Source organism: Cuculus canorus, chromosome 20 (genome assembly GCF_017976375.1).
Source record: "Cuculus canorus isolate bCucCan1 chromosome 20, bCucCan1.pri, whole genome shotgun sequence".
Taxonomy (NCBI): Eukaryota; Metazoa; Chordata; class Aves; order Cuculiformes; family Cuculidae; genus Cuculus; species Cuculus canorus.
Genome location: NC_071420.1, coordinates 7,128,657 through 7,148,969, shown reverse-complemented (window position 1 = coordinate 7,148,969; position 20,313 = coordinate 7,128,657). Strand labels below are relative to the sequence as shown.

The following is a 20,313-nucleotide window of genomic DNA, read 5'->3' as shown; positions in this document are numbered from 1 at the left end:
GCCTGCCCACAGGCTCAGCTGTCTCACGCTTCCCTAAATAGAAAGGGAAAAGGGTCTGAGCGCTGCGGCGGGGACACCCGTCCCAGCCGTGGGCTGTTCTGGCGTGAACCCCTGCTCCGCACCCCCTGTGCCGCTGCAGGCAGAGGGGAGCAGGTGTCCATCCCGGTGGGTGGGAGAGGATCCCCTCTCGCTGCAGAGAGGTGCTGCCTGCTTGCAGGCAGGACCCCCCTGAGCTGGGTTGCCCGCTGGGGCCCTGGCTCGCAGCCCTCCCCAGGGATGAGGAGGGGACAGCCTGCAGTGACAGGTGACGCTGATGGGCAGCAGGAGCTGCCAGGCCCTGCCCAAACTTGGAGTGGGAGCTGAGCCCTCTCCTGAGCCGCACAGTCCCTCCGCCGTGCTGGCAGACTTCTTTAATTCTTCCTTTTTTTGTTGTGTTTCTCTCTTATTAATTGACTCCTAAGGATCTATAGCCGTGGGAAAAGCTGCTGGAGGAAAAGCCGCAGCCTTGACGAGCAATTTAAGTCTTCATTCTCCAAATTCTTCAGCCTGGTAAGGTGCTTTTATTAATGTGTGTATTAATTATTCTTTGGCCTCATGGTGAAGCGCAGCTTAGGCAGGCAACCCTAGTGATACAGGCAGCTAGAAATGGGATGCAAATTGATGTTTTTTCCTAAAGCTCCCCAGATGGAGGATCCCATCCAGCTGAAAGAGGAGGGCAATAAATATTTTCAGGCCAGCGACTATGAGAAAGCTGTGCAAAGCTACACTCAAGCCATAAAGCTGAACAAGGACAAGGCGCTGCAGGCGGTGCTGTACAGGAACAGGGCAGCCTGTTTCCTCAAAAAGGTAAGAAGAGCTCTGAGCTTGCCTGAGTCAATGCTCAAGGGGAAACGGGTGGGGAGGCACCCAAGGGTGCTCACCAGCTGTGGACATCGTGGTTTGTCCATTTATTGAATGGGGTGTTTGCAAACTGGTCTGAAATTTGTCCTGGGCTTGTCCAGGAGCTGTGAACCTCCCTCCTTGCTTCAATCCTGATGGGGCTGAGTACATGTTCAACTCAGAAATGGTCCCACTTTATCAACTGGAAGCAAAAGCTTTTGGCAGCCAGGCTGCTCCACGGTTACAGGAGAGCTCTGTAAGGTGCAGACCGTAGTGCAGAGGTCACAGTGTGCATGAGGGGGACGTGCTCTGCTGTCCCACTGCTAACGACTCATCCTTCTCTTCTGGTTTAACAGGAGGAATACGCCAAGGCAGCCTCGGATGCGTCTAGAGGTAAGGAGGGGGCTTTTTTGAGTAGAGAGAGCTATGTTTCTGGGTGTTCCTTTCACATCTGCTGTTGGGACGCTGTGGTCTCGTTCCTTGATGTCCACTGCATTCCAAATGCTGAGGCCACAAGGGATTTAATCGGATGAGGTTCAAAAGAAGATGCACCAGTTCAGTGTGTTGGTGCAATTGGTGCTGATCAGGTACTGAGTCGCTCACAACATTAGCGGTGTCTCAAGGAGCGGTAATCACTGTAAAGCAAATCATGGTTTACATAGAAAATTTCCAAGGAACACACTGATGGCTGGTTTTGGTTCACTTTCCCAGCTATTGACATCAATTCTTCGGATATCAAAGCCTTGTATCGGCGCAGCCAAGCTCTGGAAAAACTGGGGAAATTGGACCAGGCATTCAAAGATGCTCAGAAATGTGCCACCATTGAACCCCGCAACAAGAACTTCCAGGAGACCCTGAGGCGGCTGGGGGCCAACATCCAGGAGAAGGTAAAGGCTAGGGGAGCAGGTTGAATGGTTAAATTAAAAAGCATGGGAGCTCACTCCTGAGGCTGGGCTGGTCCTGGATGTTCTGGCAATGAACTGGACCAACTTTGGTCTGCATCTGACAGCCACCACATTGACTTAGTTGCCTTTGTGCAGGTGCTGTGAAGAAGTCCCTGCATCACTAGGTACTGTGAGGTCTCAGAGATGATGGCTCAGGGCTGGCTCTGCCCAGGCCAGTGAGTCTGATAAGGGTAATCGATGCTTTCCGAGAAGTGACACCCATTTTGTTGTTCAGCTTAGATTGTCTGTGGTGTCCTTGAAGCAGTAGAGGACAATTGCTCCTCAGTTTTCTCCCTCTGATGGTCTGTGCACTCTCTGTTGGCACAGCTGCGCATTCAGTTCTCCACGGACTCGAGGGTGCAGAAGATGTTTGAAATCCTACTGGATGAAAACAGTGAGAAAGAAAAGCGAGAGAAGGTGAGGGCTGTCCTGGACTCGGCAGGACAAATTGCTTTTGTTTAACGTTAGAGGCCCTGCCAAGGAGGAGACGGCTGCATTCCCTTCCCCACCTCTCCTGGGTGGAGGGCAAGGTAAGGAGCTGGGAGGTGAACTGCGCTCAGAGACACAACTGAGAGGAGAAATCCCGCTTGTGCTGTGGGAAGGTGGAGCAACCTCCCAAAATACCAAAGGTGAGATCAGACTGGACTCCTGCTCAGACTGATTTCTGCCACCTTCCCCAAGTTTCTCTCGAAGCGGGAAACCACTTCTCTTGGGCACAGCAAAGCCGATCCCCAGAGGTACCTGGAGAAACTGTCTGGTGGGGTCAGAGCTCTCCACCACATGCACCCCAGATGGCCACGCCACAGCTCCCACTGGGAGATCCTGGAGCTGCACGGAGGTGTTTCGGAGGCTGTGCCGCTGACTCCTGGTTCTCCTGTCTCCCACCCAGGCTGCCAACAACCTCATAGTCCTGGGACGGGAAGAAGCAGGTGCCGAGAGGATTTTCCAGAACAACGGGATCAGCTTGCTGCTGCAGCTGATAGAAACCAAAGATGCTGAGCTGATCCTGGCAGCTGTGAGGACACTTTCAGGCATGTGTACAGGACACAAGGCTCGGGTAAGTGATGAGGTGCTTGAGACTTTCACTGCTGTTGTCTTGCGCCTGGGACACTGGGTTTGCTCACAGCCAGGATGGGGTTTGTGCACTTAACAGGCTCTTTGCTAACAGCCGAGCATGAGAGCTTCTTTCAAACCCAGCCATGCTCATCTTAACATCCTCATTGGAAACAGCCTGTTGGGTTACTGGCAAATCTAGATTTTAGGAATTGTCTTAAATGAAAATGAGAATGGAAAGCAAAACTCTGTCTTGTATTGACTGGGGATTCAGCCACGACAATCCTTTCTTTGTACAAACTGAAGCTGGCTGTTCTAACACGCACTGCAGGGAAGGGCTTGTACGTTTTGCTAATGCTGCCCTGCTCTCTCCTCTCCGGGCCAGGCCACCGCCATTCTCCATTACCTGGGCATCGACAACATTTGTATGTGGATGTCGGTAGACAATGAAGAAATCTCTCTGGCTGTCTGCAACCTCCTGCAGGCCATCACTGACTGCTTGCTGGGCCAGGGGAAGGAGGAGCAGCACGGGAAGGAGGAGGCTGTGGTGCTAGGTAACGGCATGTGTCCTGGTGGTCCTTCAGTCTTGCTGGAAGAGAAGTGGGGCGAGCAGGAAGGGCTCTGCTCCTGGCATGTCCACCTTATACTTTGTTCTTTGGTGAGGTGGAGACTTTAGGCCTTCAGCTGTCCAGGATAATAACCTGCACACAGCTCTTACCTTCATGGTGTTAACTTTAGACCCATGTTCCAGCCATGCAATGGCTTTGAATGGTTTTCACTGGGTTCACCAACTTTCAAAGATAATTTCTTGTAACTGGCTGCTACTGCCTTGCTTCTGCATAGATACTAAAAAAGATTTGAGGATGATCACAATGCGCTTGCTGGATATGCTGGTCAGTAAGAAAGTATCTGGGCAGGGACGAGACCGAGCTCTCAACCTCCTCAACAAGAATATACCCAGGCAGGACCTGAAAGACCATGACAACAGCAGGACCATCTTCGTCATTGACAATGGTGAGTCCTTCCCCTCCATGCCTGTTCTGATTTGAGAGATGTGGAGCTCTGTATTCTTGCCAGAATACCGTTCAACTGATCTTCTCTGGCAAATTAATCCTCTCTGGCTTTTTTTGGTGCATGCAACCCTGAAGGAAAGCCAGACTTAATCACAGGAAAGAGTTTTAAGATTAAGAAAATAAAAATTGTGTGTGAGAACAAGGATTTTCTGTTTTCTAAAGGACTGACTTAATATCTTTGGTTGGTTTGTTCCAATGTATTTGTTAATGTTAGGAGGATTTGGCTTGGACAATTTGCCTAGTTTAGGATGAGATGAGCACCTTCTGAGCTTGCTAGATCCTTAAACTCGTCATTCCTAAAACTGGAAGGGGGTGAGGAATTTGCGGAGTGTGTTCTTATGCTAATTCCAGTGCTTGTGTGTGTTATCAGTTTGGGGGAAGTTATTTCATTACACCTCAGCAACAGGAGGGTTGAGACATCCAGAATCGCTTGAAAGTCACTGGCTTTTAGTCAAAGCCTCCAGCCCTGGAGCTCAGGAGTTTTAACGCCTCCTGACAAAAATAACTGATCCAGCCATGGATCAGATGTGCGGTTTTGCTTATCTCACTATGAGCACTAGGTAAAAGCCTGGTGCTGTGAACCCGCAATCTCTCCAGCAGAAGCTTCTCCCCAGTAAATATCCGAATGCCACCTCTGTTCAAGGCTTCTGTGATTCGGCTGCGAAGTAATGACAGCTGCCCAGGCTGGTTGTGTCCTGCAGCAAAAACTACCTGGAGTTTTGTACAGACCTCTCCCCTCTAACAGCCATGTCATTCCGTTGTTCCCAGGCTTAAAAAAGATACTGAAAGTGGTGGGCCAGATTCCCGAGATGCCTGACTGCCTGCCGCTGACAGAGAACACCCAGCTGACCGCCTCCGTCCTCCTAAATAAACTCTACGATGACCTGCGCTGTGACCCAGAGCGTGACAACTACCGGGTGATCTGCGAGGAGTATATCAAGTGAGTCAGGGCTGATGGACCGGACCGCGGCTGAGCTGGCCCAAGGCACAGGAGGGTCTTGGGAAGGAGATGGGGGACTTGCGATCCACTTTAGGAACCAAACTGAGGCCCTGGGAGATAAATATTTCCTTGAGATCCTGCTGGATCCTTCAGCTGGGATCCTCAGATGCTCACATTGTGCTCCAACCTGCAGGATCGCAGCCTCTGCATGAGCTTGGACTCAGCCCTGTCCCAGATACCTCTATATTTCAGCAGTGGAGCGTAGTTCCCGGTCTGAGAGAGGACACTGAGAACTGTAAGCAACTCCTTTTTCACATGCTGACTCCCTCTATCCCATGCAGGAGCAAAATTGACCCACAGGACATGGATAAGACACTCCATGCCATACAGATGGTGTCTGGAGTTCTGCAAGGACCCTTTGACTTGGGCAACAAACTGCTTAGCATGAAGGGTGTTATGGAGATGATGGTTGCCCTGTGTGGGTCCGAGAGGGAGATTGACCAGCTGGTGGCTGTGGAAGCCCTCATCCATGCCTCCACCAAGCTGAGCCGGGCCACCTTCATCATTTCCAATGGGGTAACACTCCTGAAGGAGATCTACAAGAAGACCAAGAATGAGAAGATCAAAATCCGAGCCCTGGTGGTAAGGATGGCAGTCCAGGCCTCTGTCGTCTGCCACACTCAGCTTAACCCTGGACCTGGGAAGGGGGGAGGTCCTGGGAACATGTTGGGTTCACTCACCTCAGCTGGGGAATGGTTAATGGTGCTTCCCCCCACAAAGAAGGGGGAGATGGCGGACCAGGAGAACACATGGATTACAGTTAACTATGAAGGGAGAACGGATTAATTTTCCATTAAAGACATCCAATAAGAGCACAAAACCCCACTCTGCTGTGCTACAAGCTGAACGATCTTCTGGGAATCAGAATGCTTCCTCTTTGTTAGAGGTGACTTCAGACTTCAGAGATGGGAATTGGCTGGTTTGGGGCAGCAACACTAGAGGGTTAGTGGACCTTTCTCAGTGCTGTATCCTCTTCATCCTCCTCAGGGTCTCTGCAAGCTGGGCTCAGCAGGAGGTACAGATTACGGACTGCGGCAGTTTGCTGAGGGCTCCACCGAGAAGTTAGCCAGGCAGTGCCGAAAGTGAGTGATTTGACTTTTTTCTTCTGTTGTCCTATATTTTGCAAAATAACAGTGTGTTCTTCTCTCAAGAGATCCTGCCCACACGTTGCCTTCATTTACCTTGGCTGCCTGGCAGCCGATGGCACTCCCAGAGCTATTGCGCCAGGAGCTGGAGCTCAGCTGTGCCTGAAGCGACCATATGTTCCTCCTGCCTGTACAGATAAACCTTCTTCCTCCCCCTCTCACCATGTGAGACAGCAGACGTGGTGCCTCCCTTTTGGCCACAGTGGGGCAGCCTCGTCAAGTGATGTCTAAAATATGCACAAAGAACTTCTGAAGGTGAAGGTACCAGGTGGACTAAACAAGGAGGAGCGTGAAGTTAGGAAGTGACTGAGTGGGTGATTATTGCTGCTGGCACGGGATAGCACTGTCTCAATGTTTACTGTGATGGTAAAGCCAAAGCAGTGCTGAGTAGCTGTCCTGGGCTGTCTTCCCCTGCAGAATTTAGATCACCCACAGTCTTTAGGAGGAGTAGCTGAGGACATGTTCAGGCCTGAAACAGTCTCTTTATCTGTTTTTCCTCCCTCTTCTCCCAGAGAAGTTAGTCCTGGCTCCTGAGATAAGTGTGGCTGGTTTTCCTCTCTTCCAGGTGGTTGTGCAACACCAGCATTGATACCCGCACCAGGAAATGGGCTGTGGAAGGGATGGCATATCTAACCTTTGATGCAGATGTGAAAGATGACTTTGTTGAAGATGAGCCAGCCCTGCAGGCTATGTTTGAATTAGCCAAGGTCCATCTGTTTACCTTGTTCCCTCATTCCTCTGGTAGCATCAAGTTCTCCCAGCTCTCTAGCTCACTGCTGTGTCCCAGGCAGGAGGAGCTTTGACCCCAGCCCCTCACCTCTAGTTTGGCAAAACTGCAGTTTTGCCTGTGCCACAGAGAGACCTCAAGGTTATTATCCTGCTCTTCTCCCAAGGCTGAGGGAGGTTGCTCTTACCTTTACTGTCAGCAACGGTGTGAAAGCCAAAGGCATTGAGGTGTTGGCAGCATCTGATAATATCAAACAGCCTGTTTGATCATAAAAACTTTTAGTTTTTCCTGCCATGGGCTGTGAATCTGGGGATAAGCCTAAGAACAATTCAGCTAGTGCAAACCACCACGATGGAAGTCCTAAGGGACCTGTTTCCTTTCCACACTCTCCTCACCCTCACCCAGGCTTTTATTTTTCTGTGCAGACAAGCGACAAGACTATCCTGTACTCTGTGGCTTCTGCATTGGTGAACTGTACCAACAGCTATGATACCAAGGAGCTGGTCCCAGAGCTGGTGCAACTGGCAAAGTTCTCCAAGCAGCATGTGCCTGAGGAGCATCCAAAGGTAGGTTGTCTACAGCCAGGGATCTAGCTTGGATCTGAAGACTGTCCTTGGTGCCTTTGTTGTCACAGACCTTGAGTCTCCTGTGTCCGAGTCTGAACTTGCTTTGCTGTCCAACCAGACGTGGCTGTAGTCAGCAGGATGGCAGCTGCCAAGGGGCTGAACTCTTCCCATGTTTCTCCTCAGGACAAGAAGGATTTTGTTGTGAAGCGAGTGAAGCGACTGCTGAAAGCTGGCGTCGTCTCTGCCTTGGCGTGCATGGTGAAGGCAGACAGTGCCATCCTGACGGACCAGAGCAAGGAGCTTATTGCCAGGTGCCTTCATTGCTGTTGTGGGAGCCCGGAGTGCTGGCCAGCCCGTGTGCCACCAAGCCGGGCGCCTGGGCTGGCTCCCTGCCTCGGGGGTGCTGTATTCTGCCTACTGGGACAAGATGAAAGTGAGATGGGGAGAAGATTTTAAACCAAGGTTTTGCTTAAGCAGTGAGATGAAAATCTACATTCTAATCTTCAAACAGGCTTACAGGGCTGCCGTAGTAGGCTGCATTTTGAATTTCTTGTCCTCTGTCCTGGTTTTGAACTCCTGAAAAGGAGTTCATCTTACAGGCCTGGAATTATTTTACTGTGCCATTTGTTGCTTCCTCCTGGAAGCTGTGGGCGCTGAGTTAAACACCTGGAATTTACCTGTGGATCTGGCACCCTGCAAACCTTAGCCCCATTCCATGAGGGACGTGGGTTATTCCCTTCCCATGTGGCTGTTTCACTAAGTGATGATGTGCTTCTGCAGGGTTTTTCTTGCCTTATGTGAAGACCCCAAGGACCGCGGGACCATTGTTGCTCAGGGCGGTGGAAAGGTGATTACTTTTAGCTTTGCAGCCCAATGTGATGTGCAGTGAATGCGTGTTTGGAGCCTGCGATTTGTCTACAGTGAGGGAAGGTGACAGAAAAGCGTGAGCTGTCCCAGACCCATGGTCAGGGCAATCCCAAGCACAAACACAGGCTGGTGGAGGATGGATTGGGAGCAGCCCTGAGGAGAAGGACTTGGGGTGCCAGAGCATGAGAAGCTCATGAGGGAATGGTTTTGAGCTGAGAGAGGGGAGATTGAGATGAGATCTTAGGGAGAGATGTTTTGCTGTGAGGGTGGGGAGGCCCTGGCCCAGATTGCCCACAGCGGTGGTGTCTGCCCCATGCCTGGAGGTGTTGAAGGCCAGGTTGGATGGGGCTTGGATGCCCCAATCCAGTGGGAGGTGTCCCTGCTTGTGGCAGGGAGCTGGAACTGGACGGGGTTTGATGTTCCTTCCAACCCAAACCCTTCCATGATTCTATGATTTCTTCATCAGACAGATCTTTACGATATTTTTAACTTACTTTAGTATATTTAAGCCATCCTTTAAGTCTTGTCAAGAGGTATTGAATGCTTTCCCTTGTGTCACTAGGCCCTCATACCTCTGGCTGTGGAAGGCACAGAAGTTGGCAAGATAAAGGCGTCTCACGCACTGGCGAAAATTGCTGCTGTCTCCAATCCTGACATGGCATTCCCAGGGGAGAGGGTAAGATTAAAAAAAAAAAAAAAAAGTCTTGATAATTTCTTTAGCAAATGAAAATTGCCAAGATCTGCAAGCTGGAAAAGCAGTAACACTCCTTCTTCTCTTAGGTGTATGAGGTGGTGAGGCCCCTTGTCAGTCTACTGAACACTGAGAGAGATGGCCTCCAGAATTATGAGGCTCTGTTAAGTCTCACTAACTTTGCAGGAAGAAGTGATAAACTCCGGTGAGTTATACTGCTTTTTGACATTCCTTTTTCCCCCAGGAGTGAATGCGACTTTAAGTTCAACGCTTTTCTCCTAGGCCTGTGAAGACTGGTAGTTTTGAACTGCCTTTGGCAGAGCTGCAGAGGTCTCAGAACTAAAAGATCATAAAAATAGCCAGAAAGAGGAGAGTGGCATGTTTTCCAAGAGGAAAGACATGAACCTAATCTGCTTTAGACAGGGAACAAACCACACACCATGAGCTCCAGTGCTGCAGGCACTGAATTGTTTCAAGGCCTTCCCTGTCTGTAGTTAATATTTTAGGAGTAGGTTATTGCTTGTCCCATGATGCATTTTATCTCACTGCTCTTCAGGATGAAGATAATCAAAGAGAGAGCCTTGCCAGATATTGAAAATTATATGTTTGAGAACCACGACCAACTTCGACAGGCAGCCACGGAGTGCATGTGCAACCTGGTGGTCAACAAGGAGGTAACTCGCTGGGCATCTCAGACTTGGCTGCGTGCACCAGTTTGTGAGTCCCTGCTACGAGGCAGTCTGGAATGGGTTGTCCACGGATATCATGACATTGTGTTTTTTCAGGTTCAGGAGCGGTTTGTGGCTGATGGAAATGACCGGCTGAAGTTGGTGGTGTTACTGTGTGGTGAGGATGATGAGAAAGTCCAGGTTGCAGCAGCAGGAGCCCTGGCCATGCTTACAGCAGCACAAAAGAAACTCTGCTCTAAGATGACTGAAGTGGTAAGACCCTAAGTCTGATTCTTGTCAGTGCAGACGTGCCTGTGGAGGGGCCTGGCTCAGTCATGGAAGTGGCTCTCAAAAGGAAAGGGTAGACCACCAGTCTGATAGTGAGGAAGTTAGTAGTAAAATTGCGATCTGGTGTGCGTGCTCCTGGTCCATCCCTGCACAGAGAAAACCAGCCTGCCTTTATACCCGACTTCATCTCAGAGCCGTAATGTTTCTGTATAACCGTTTCTCAAGCTAAGTCCTGCTTGTGAGCTGTCAGCGTGGTTAGGAAGGCAGAATATTATTCTATAGGCCCTTAAAGCTTCTGATAAATAACCTGAAATCCACTCAGAAATTAGAAGAGCTCAATCAGTAACTTACTGGGCTTTACAGATCCCCAAACATCTCTCTTTCTTGCACAGACCTGTAGGTCCTGAGAACTCTGAGCCTGCAAGATAAGTGTCTCTGAAGAGCTGGGGTTGAGAGCTCATGAACCCTGTTGTGTTGCACACATGCTGATGTTGGACCCTGGGGCTTGTTAGACTGAAAATGATTAATTAAGCCAAAGGAGAGGGCTCGGGAATATCACTGTGTGGAGTGGGTGGTCTGCTTCTGGTCATCTCAGCTGTGTTAATACTCTGGCCACGGTCTTTGCACATAGACTATTCAGCAGCCTAAAGATGAAATGTGCTTCACGTGGTGCTACTGCCATGAAAGCTTCTGACCGTAGTGTAAAAACAGGATTCAAAAATTTGGAGTCAGGTTTCCTTAGTTAAAGAACCAAATAACTATACCTGACACAAAGAGGTGAGTCCCTGCGCTTCCTCCTGCTGAGGAACACCTTGCCAAACTCACCTTCTTGGTCGAGGTATTCTTCAGGTCAATACTAATGATCTTTCTTTCCCTTGAAGACCACCCAGTGGCTTGAAATCCTGCAGAGGCTCTGCTTGCATGATAACATGGAAGTACAGCATCGAGGACTGGTCATCGCCTTCAACTTAATCAGCTCTGACAAAGAGCTGGCGAAGAAGCTGGTGGAGACGGAACTCCTGGAGATCCTGACATATGTCGGCAAGCAGGAGGACGACCCCAAGAAGCAGCACATCATTAATGCAGCACGTGATTGCCTGACAAGGTGCATGGATTACGGGCTCATCAAACCTCTCTCTCGGGCTTGAGGTAATGAACAGCACAAAAAAAGGCTGAATGTGGGGGGAAAAAGCTACTGAGACATGTAGAAAAGTGAGAGCCATGAGGAAAATCTTGTGGGGCCATTGCTAAGGCACAGAATAGTTTGGGCACAACTTTGGAGGATCAGTAACAAGGAAAAGGGGGACGTTTGCCTGGGACATTTGTGAAGTCTCCGTGTCCAATAGTGTAAATCCTTTCTTTGCCCCTAGTCAGCTGATAATGCTGAAATCTTAGGGGTGCCACTGTGAAAGAGTTGCTTGTTTTGGGAATGTGCCAGGGCCTGTTGGAAGGAAACTCAACTGAGCTGAAATCTGTTCTGCAACTATCTACCTATCCTGGTACTCCTGGAATTTCTAGTAATGCTGGGACAGGTAGGGTTAAATGCCTTCTGTCCTGGTTGGTTTTTAGCTGTGTACTTTTTTGTTCATTTATGGTACAACTAAAGCAGCAAGGGGGTTAGCATGGGATAATTTTTAGCGAGAGCAATTTTCCCATCCAGTTCCACAAGCCCCGCTCTAGCTTGCTGCAACAGGACAGCCTGGCTGACTGCTGAGGTTGCAGACTCCCACAGTGTAACAGAGAAAAGGACTTACTTCACCTCTTCTTCTTAGCTCAGGGTTAAAACATCAGTATTTGATATATCACTTTTAAATCCTTGAACATTTAAGTCCCAGAATGTGCAGCAGAAATGGTGCTTGAAGCACCTGGAGTGTGTTATCTGTTTTCTCCTCTGCCCCCCTCCTGCTATTAAACTCTATGAGAAACGAAAGTGCTTCATTGCTGGTTTTGCTTCTTCTCTGCCGGTTTTGTTTTCTTTTCCTCTGTTTCTTGTGACAAAACACCCGTGTCCACTGCCCTCAGTTGATCTTTCTAGCTCTAGCTGAACTTCAAAACTGGATTTTGCTGGGAGCCCAGCCCTCTGGAGCTATTACCTCCCTACCCTGGGGACTATTCCAGAGGCCAAAGCCTATCAGAGGAAAGAGACAATTCAAAAAAATTGCTTAAAAGAAATCCCCCAACTTAGAGCATTTACCTACATCACCGCTTGTTCAGTATGAAAGTTCAGTATTCCATTAAACTTTAAGAGTTGAAAAGTCAGAGATAAAGCTCTGGCAGCTGGGAGGCAGGAGGGCAAGCCTGAAACTCCCCTGCGGAAGGTACAGTCTGTGCATCTTCGTTTGCAATTTTTGCAACAAGATTTGATTTTCTTACCTTTTTGTACTGACGGAGCACACTGAAGCTAATAACATTATACTGAAATCACGCCCATATGCAACTTTCAGCTGAAATAATTGAAGTTCGGGGTTAAACCTATCATAGAACTTTTCCCCATGGAAGGGATCGGTGCAGAGGGCAGCTTTGAAGCATCTTCAGCATCACCTCCCTCCTTGGGGCAAAGTTCCAGCAAAGGCACTGAGAGGGGGACGATAGCAAGAGGACTGAGGCCAAAGAAGGTTGCAGACTTGACTGCAACAGCTGGAGAAGCTTCGCACAGCAGTGGGTGAGCGTGTCTGCATATTGGCTCAACAAAATGGTTATTTTTTTTGAGGAGAGCTGAGAGAAAATTAAATAGTGTGGAACAAAAGCAAGCTAGTGCTAGTTCTACCTCCTGGTAGAACAAGAGGGAAATAGGAACTGTTTGCGGTCAGGGTTGCAGCTTCATGTAGAACATAAAAATGCTTTTTAGCTTTTGGTTCCGTACGGTGCAAAAGAGAGTCCCTTGCTCGCCTCCAGCAGGAGCCAGTGTGACCCCCCCTCCGGCCTTGGAAGGTTGTGGGGAGGGGGATGCTGGGCTCTGCCCACGTCAGAGGCGATGGGGAGAGGGAACGGCCTCAGCTGCGCCGGGGCAGGTTCGGATTGGACTGAAAGAAGAGATCATTTGTTAACTAAAATATAGCTTGATTAAAAACTTTTAGCTAGCCTGTGCCTAAATACTTATGCTTCCATAAGGAATTTTAACAAGGCTGCAGTTAGAAAGAATGGGAAAGAATGTGACTGTATCTAATTAAGCCAGATAACAAGGACTGGTGCAATGATAAGAAGAACCAGCTAGGACCAGATGCCTTGAAGAGGGGCCCAGAGAGTCTGAGAGCATGAGTAAGAAGGGATGTTGAAGAGTTCAACAAGAGGAAGACTGTGTGCCTTCCTCCCCTTATTGACCGCTACCACCACGAAATGCACCAAGAAGAGGAGAATTAAGATAATGAGTTGTTGTAACTAATCTTACCAACCCAACCTATGTATATGTATATGTATATGTATATGTATATGTATATGTATATGTATATGTATATGTATATGTATATGTATATGTATATGTATATGTATATGTATATGTATATGTATATGTATATGTATATGTATATGTATATGTATGCCTCCCGCCCCTAACGCGCCTTCCTATTGGCTCCTGCACCGCCTCCCGCCCCTAGCGCGCCTTCCTATTGGCTCCTGCACCGCCTCCCGCCCCTAACGCGCCTTCCTATTGGCTCCTGCACCGCCTCTCGCCCGTAACGCTCCTTCCTATTGGCTCCTGCCCCTAACGCGCCTTCCTAATGGCTTCTGCCCCGCCTCCCGCCCCTAACGCGCCTTCCTATTGGCTCCCGCTCGGCCCCAACTCGCCTTCCTATTGGTTCCCGCCCTGTTCGCGCCTAACGAGCCTTCCTATTGGCTCCTGCCCGCCCCTCCGCGCGCGCCCATTGGCTGCCGGCGCGCGGGGGGCAGGGCCAGGGTGGACAGCACCGCCTGCGCGAGGCCGCGGCTGCGGGAGCGGAGAGGGGCGGTGAGGGAGGGAATAAGGGGTGCGAGAGGAGGCCCGGGAGGGGTCTGTGAGCGGGGGGGCAGCTGGGAACCCGGGGAGGCTGAGGGGATGAACCCCCACCGAGGACGCTGGGGCCATCCCGGGGGGCAGAGGAGCTGCAGGGCCCTGGGGGGAAGGTGCAGGGCAGGAGGTGGTACACGGGATGCTGATAGGTGGCCCGAGGAAAGGGCTGGATCGAAACAGGCCCCTGGGGCCTACGGGAGCCGCTGACTGCCACGGCTGTAGGTACGACGGGACTTTTCCTCTCTATTTCGCCTGTTTTCGCCTCTGTGTCCTCCCCTGACCTCCCTGCAGCCCCAGCTCGTGACCCCATCTCCAGCTTGGCTCCCCAGCACGTCGCCCTCCTCCCTCGCTTGGCTCCCCTGCTTCATTCCCCCTTCGTTCATGGTGAAAAAGGCCCTCTGCTGCTGCTGCGGGATAGAGGTGGGTACAGGAATGTGGAAACAGCAATTCAGGGCTCAGCTTCTCAGCCTCCTACGGCTGCTCCTGCCTCATCTTCCAAGGGTCATTGTTAACTTACTGCAAACCCTGTAGAAAATGTGATCCTGAATATCTGTTTTCCTTAGGAATGAGGAGGAGCATTTGTCTTTTCTCCAGGAAAATAACCTTTTTATGTTCCAGTTCCTGACTTGGAAGCAAGCTCCTTATTGACTGGAAATAGATTCCCCCAAAGCAATGATGAGTGAAGTATACTCTGAACTGGTATTGCTGAGACTTTGCGTCTTTGCTCTGACCAGGGCATGATCACATAATCTTCTCTCTGAGCTTATTTAGGCTAAGCTCATCTAGAGGAAATGGCTTTGCTGCTGCTGGAAACTTTTTGAGCTACCCTAAAATATATTTTAGATATAGGTAGGGTTTTTAGCAATTTCTTTTACCAGCCAGCAGCAAAACAAAACGTTGACTTGAAAAGTGAGTAGTGCAAACACTTGTTTGGATTTGTGTATCTTGCTGCGCTGGGTTTAGTGCTTGGGTGGCGGTGAGAGAGGTTTCATGGTTTTCCTCCTGTGCACAGTGTCATTTATGGAACACCAGGTACTCTGCCACTGCGGCTTCGCTTGTAAATGTGATGCAGGCTCTGCAAAATGGAGATGCCTCGTCAGCAGTTGGAGCAGCTGTTTTCTCACCTCTGGATTGCCAGGAGGGAGGAGGGAGTATTTTTGGAAGCGAGTTGTGTGAGGCCTGGCTCTGGTGCTCTGCTCACTGCCCCTGTGGGGACGCAGGGGAAGGCTGGGTGCTTCAGGCAAGTACAGGAAAAGATACAGAACTGCTCTCTAATCTAGTTTTTATTCTCTTACAGGTCTTGATGACACCTTTACGTTCATTTCTCTTAACCAGTGGAGAAGGAAGCTTCTATGGGAAACATGAACCTAGGAGTACAGTTACAATGGTTTTCTCTGAACAGGAGAAGCTGTGTGGTTTCTCTTAAGGAAGCAGGGAAGCAACTCCATTGCTAAAGCACCGTCTTAAAAGAGCATCTGGGTGAGTCTCAAGTCTGGCTTGGGTTCACCAAGTGTTTGTTAAGAGACTTTCAAGTCAAAGTCCAACAGTAACGTGTAGGGCAACTCCATTGCTGCTGTTCGTGTGATTGCGTTAAACAGAACAAAGCACCCTGAACGCACTCAGGATTTATGAATTCTGTACTGTCTTGTAAGTCCAAAAGTTGGTTTAATAAAGTTGGTGTTCCTTGAAAAAAATCTTTCCTTGTCTATCTTATATAGACTATCACAGCTTTAATAACGCTATTACACTTAAAAGACAGATCAAAGGCAATGTTAGTAAAACGTGACTGGGTTTAGTAACTTGTGTTTTGGACAATAAATGCTATAAACAGGCATGGTTTGGGCTGAGGAGAGGAGGGTTGGAAGCAGTCAAATCCAAGTTGCTATCTTGCAGCCACCTTCAGGAACACTAATAAAATGTGCAGGGAAACTGCTGGGCCTGTCACCGTGTGGGCTTGGTGCCTGCTGGTCAGGCGGGTGCCGAAGAGAGCTCAGCATTCAAGAGTGATCACAGCTGTTCTGGCTTCGAGGGTGGAGGTGGGTGGTTCTGCGTGGGGCTGCTGTGGCCATGGCCAAATCTAAGTGAGATGTGGGGAGAGGGAGCAGAGGGCAGCCAGGCCTGACAGGAAAGAGGGATTAATCCTGGGAGAAGGAGAGGTAGAGGTGCTGGCAGCGGCGGCGCCTCACAGGTACTGGTTTGTGAGAGATGATGATCTCTGTACAAAGCAAACCTGATGCAGCAAGCAATGCGAGTTCATATCCAGCCCAGAGCTGTGTTAAAGTGACTGAAATCTCAGGAAGTCTCACACCTTTATGTGATTTATTTTCCAGTAAGATGTGTGTGCTCTTAGTGGCTTAAAGGAAGAGAGGTGTCTTTATGGATCCTGTAACGACTGGAAACAGGAGAAATTAGATTGTTTTTGTTAGTATTCTATGGTGGTATGGGTAGAAGGGCCTGGAAGTTGTATAGGCACAAGCACTGGGGACAAATCTCAGGTGTTTTCCAGAGCATCTTTGGGAGGATGCAAATTACTGTGTTTTTCCACGTTATTCAATAACCTTGCTATCTTGCTTACAGGTGAGGGAGGATATGAGAGATTTTTATCTTCTGAAGCAGAGCTAAAGCAGGGGAACAAAGAGATGAGTGGTTCACTGGACCGAATGTTAGAACATATCTCTTAACCTGGACAGACATGTACTTTGTGCAGCAAACTCTGCTTTTCATCTTCTCTAATCAAAGTCACCGTGATGTCTGGAGTAGCCAACTGCTGCTCCCTCAAGCCTGGCTGGCACCTGATTTTTCCCGACTCGGCAAGAACCAGGCACACGCTTTCTTTTCTCCTCTGTTCAATACAAGGATGCTTTGTTATGATATGAACGTGCTATGTGGTTGGGAATGAATAATTGCAATGTAATACTTTAAACATAGACAGGAAAGATTCCAAGCCTACAAAATACTAACCTAATATCCGTTATCAAGTGCAAAGATGAAAGCAGCTTCAGCCCCGTCTCCTCCTCTTCAGAGGAGCTCTGTTTTTCCAATAACTGTATAAGAATTAAGTTAGGTTCTCAATCAAGAAAGAATTTTGCTTTATGAAAGCAGATAACAACAGATTCAAAGATTTAACAACAAATTCAGATTTAACAAAACCCAACTCTCATCGCTTAGCACAGCAGCTGCTTTCATTTGTTTCGTTGTTCTCCCTTGTGCAGAAAATGTAATCTCCCTCTTGTTCCCTTGTGTGTACACATCACCTCTTGTTCCTTCAAAGAGTCAAAAGTCTTAATTTAGAACGGTTGATGGGGGAATTAGAGGCGCAATATTCTTAACTCAAAGGCGACTACCCTGGAAACACAGGGAGGCTCCAGCAGGGCATGATCAGAGGGGAAGTTGAAGCCCATCTCTACCTCTTTGACAAGTGCTGGTGCCAGAGCTCGCTCCAGGCAGCCGCAGCGCCTGGGAAGCTGCTCAGGGAGGAATAACTCGCCTGGAGACTTTTCCCTACCTCTTTCATTTGCTGGCTTGTGCCCTCCAGCAGGACTTTTACCAGTGATGCTCTTTGATCCTCACATCTGCATTCTCCTTATCCATAAGAACGTTCCTCTCCTTTCGGCTGGTCTTTGAAGGCTTTTCCATGCTGGCTGATAGGCTGTGGCTGTCCGATCCTTATGGGGCGCTCACAGGAGGTTTGAACAGCTAACAGACGAAGGGGAGAGCCTCACTGGAATTCACAAAGGCAGAAAAGCTCTGAGGCACCAAGTTCAAAGGAACTCACTGATGAAGAAGACTTCAAAGTCTTCTATGGAACATGAGATAGGGTGAGTTTGGGCTGTGGCTGCCCACGTCTCTGAAAGCATGGCGCTGGCCTTTCAGCTCTCGGGAGAGTAGAGTTTGACAAGGTGCTGCAGCTCCGTGGCGTAGCCGGTGATTGGGCAGCGCTGGTGAGTCTTCACATAACTGTACACACAGCGGTAGCAAAAGACAAAGCCGGAGGTAGACAGGGCTGTGGCATTGACACGGATTTTGTGGCACAGAGGGCACACGGTCCTCAGTTTGGGTAAGAGAGCCGAGTCAGCCTCGTGGTCGAGGTGCACGGGGGGTGGAGGAATTGGGAGCGCTGTCAGAGATTTGATTGTCTCCTGGTTTTCTGAGGAGTACCACCAGTCCAGGAACTGGAGGAAGAAAACACTGACGGACAGCCCGGTGGACAGGGAAAAGGCGATGCCACCCAATGCTTTCCTTACTGCTGACTGCACTTGTGTTTTAATGCTGTAACAAAGAGACAATATGGAGAAATCATTACTATTGCACATTTATCCCTCTGCAAGCCAAGGCAAACAGAATGTGAGGAATGAGTCACTGCTTTATACTAGTTCTTAATGCCAAGTAAGTTGTTCAACGTATCCCAAGTTTGTAATCTGCTAGGATGTTTCTCCTAGCTTCTTTGGATTTAAAAAAGCTTCAAGTCTTGTTTTATTCCAAAGTCTATATTGGAAGAGTCTGGATTGAGGGGACCTGGACCCCAGAGCGTGTCACTCACGGATCCTCATTTTGCAGACCCTGAAGCTCAGTATCCATTCTTTCAGCAACATTGCTGCAGTCTGCTTCCTTCGTTAAAGTGCAGAGCAAGGCTGCAGGATAAAGGCTGGAGTGCCAAGAGACCTCAACCATAGCAAGCTTATTATCACAAAGTCTTGTGAAACTAATCCCTGCTACCTGTTCCCTTGTTCACACTAACAAAATACCCTTTTGGAGCACAGTTTGCCAGAGGTTAACTTCATCTTGAAGAATTTCTGGAGAACAAGACAGTTTTAAAGCATCACCTCCAAATTAACACTCACAGAACCCTCTAGAAAGCAGCAGCTAAGCCACGTTCTGACATACCCATGTGTTTGACTCGAGGTGGCTCCCACTTTCTTCTCCAGGGCCTGGATGTCCTCTGCTGTCAGCCTGACCAGGCGGACGCCAGCGAGCCGCAGCATGGGCGAGTGGTGCTGCGCCTTCCCCAGGATGTAGCACAGCTGCTGGATAAGAAACCAGCCCTCCCAGGCCATGTTGACAAAGGGGTAGGCAGCTAGAAAGGCTCTGTAAAAGCGCTTCCAAGACGATGACGGAGGGTGGATGGAGTACTCATCCTCCTCCCTCAGGCTGGACACCAGTTTCTCCAGCTTTCCCTTTAGGTAAGGAACGAGAACCAGCAAGAGGAGAGACTTGCAGTGGTGCCTCCTGGGCAGGCCGGCGGTGGCCAGGGCGTGCGGCCCACGCTCCGCTGTGGGAACCCGCTTCAGGCTGTAGAAGTTCTCGGAGAAGGAAGCACTGCAGCTGCCCAGGTAGTGGTGCTGGAGCAGCAGATCCAGAAGGACGTAGGCCTCATCGAACCAGTGCCACAGGGAGCCGTACCGGCCAGGGTTAGACTCAGCCAGCACCTATGGAAAGGGACACAAAGCAGAAGGCGCTGGAAGGGGAGGAATGTGCTGAATGATCCCTCAAACAATGCCTCTGGTTAATAACGCAAGTGATTAATAACATCGTGAGCCCGGCCAGAGAGGAAGCCTGGGGAATGACAGAGCTGTGCAGCCCCTCGGGGGCCCCTCTCCACTGCAGCTCCCCCCCGGCCCCTCTGCAGACCCCCAGCCCCTCTGCACCTCCCCGGCCCCTCTGCACCCCCCCCGACCCCTCTGCAGCACCCCCAGCTCCTCTGCACCCCCCCGTACCCTCTGCAGCCCCCCCAGCTCCTCTGCAAGCCCCCAGCCCCCCTGCACCCCCCCGGACCCTCTACAGCCCCCTAGCCCCTCTGCACCCCCCCAGCCCCTCTGCGCCCCCGGCCCCCCTGCAGCCCCCCCAGCCTCTCCGCAGCCCCCCCCCAAGACACCGTGCAGCCCCCTCGGCCCCTCCAGACCCCGGCCCCGCCCTCACGCGGAGCAGGTGCCGCAGCGCAGGTTTCAGCGCGGCCGTGAGGCTGTCCTGGGCCACCGCCTCGAACGCCGAGGGGCGCCCGTCGTGGGCCGGGGCGGCCGTGAGGTGAGCGCCGCGCTCCGCCATGCGCCCGTCCCGCCGCACCGACAGGGGGAGCCCGCGCAGCGCCTGCACAGCCCGCCTATGGTCACGCCCACTCAACTAACCACGCCCCCGACCATAGCCACACCCCGATCATAGTCACACCCCCTCTTGGCCCCGCCCCCACCGCTTCCGGCCACACCCACTCATAGCCGCTCCCACTCCTCTGACCACGCCTCCGCCTCTAGCCGCGCCCCCACCGACCCGCCCACATCCTGGCCACGCCCCTATTTGACACCCCCCCGGCCCAGTCCCACCCTGAACCGCCAGGGGGCGCCCGTGCGGCGCGGTGGTCTCGCGGCATCCCCGGAAGCGCGCGGGTGGCGCTCCGTCCCCTCCCTCCGCTCTGTGGTGGCGGGGCGCGGCTGCT

At 50.6% G+C, this 20,313-nt stretch overlaps 2 protein-coding genes and 1 non-coding gene across 3 annotated transcripts; 2 read left to right on the top strand and 1 right to left on the bottom strand.

Moving 5' to 3' along the window:
* The first annotated feature begins 54 nt into the window (after window positions 1-54).
* On the top strand, window positions 55-15,932 carry UNC45B (unc-45 myosin chaperone B). The gene is made up of 22 exons (XM_009560159.2): window positions 55-304; window positions 471-549; window positions 677-846; window positions 1,236-1,272; window positions 1,591-1,766; window positions 2,151-2,240; window positions 2,713-2,880; window positions 3,262-3,430; window positions 3,720-3,890; window positions 4,718-4,889; window positions 5,231-5,531; window positions 5,937-6,031; window positions 6,660-6,801; window positions 7,247-7,387; window positions 7,571-7,698; window positions 8,168-8,234; window positions 8,817-8,930; window positions 9,035-9,150; window positions 9,502-9,619; window positions 9,731-9,886; window positions 10,783-11,050; window positions 15,184-15,932. The coding sequence occupies exons 3-21, from the start codon at window positions 685-687 to the stop codon at window positions 11,047-11,049; spliced, it is 2,790 nt and encodes a 929-aa protein (XP_009558454.1). The 5' UTR covers window positions 55-304; window positions 471-549; window positions 677-684; the 3' UTR covers window position 11,050; window positions 15,184-15,932.
* On the top strand, window positions 14,554-14,651 carry LOC128854212 (Z30 small nucleolar RNA). Its single transcript, XR_008453191.1, has one exon. It is a non-coding gene; the product is annotated as a Z30 small nucleolar RNA (small nucleolar RNA).
* A 10-nt stretch (window positions 15,933-15,942) lies between the features above and the next one.
* Window positions 15,943-19,981, bottom strand: PEX12 (peroxisomal biogenesis factor 12). The gene is made up of 3 exons (XM_054085151.1): window positions 19,803-19,981; window positions 18,771-19,312; window positions 15,943-18,155 (listed from the first exon to the last, which is right to left on the bottom strand). Exons 1-3 carry the CDS (start codon window positions 19,926-19,928, stop codon window positions 17,756-17,758), a joined length of 1,068 nt encoding a protein of 355 aa, XP_053941126.1. The 5' UTR covers window positions 19,929-19,981; the 3' UTR covers window positions 15,943-17,755.
* Between the last annotated feature and the right edge of the window lie 332 nt (window positions 19,982-20,313).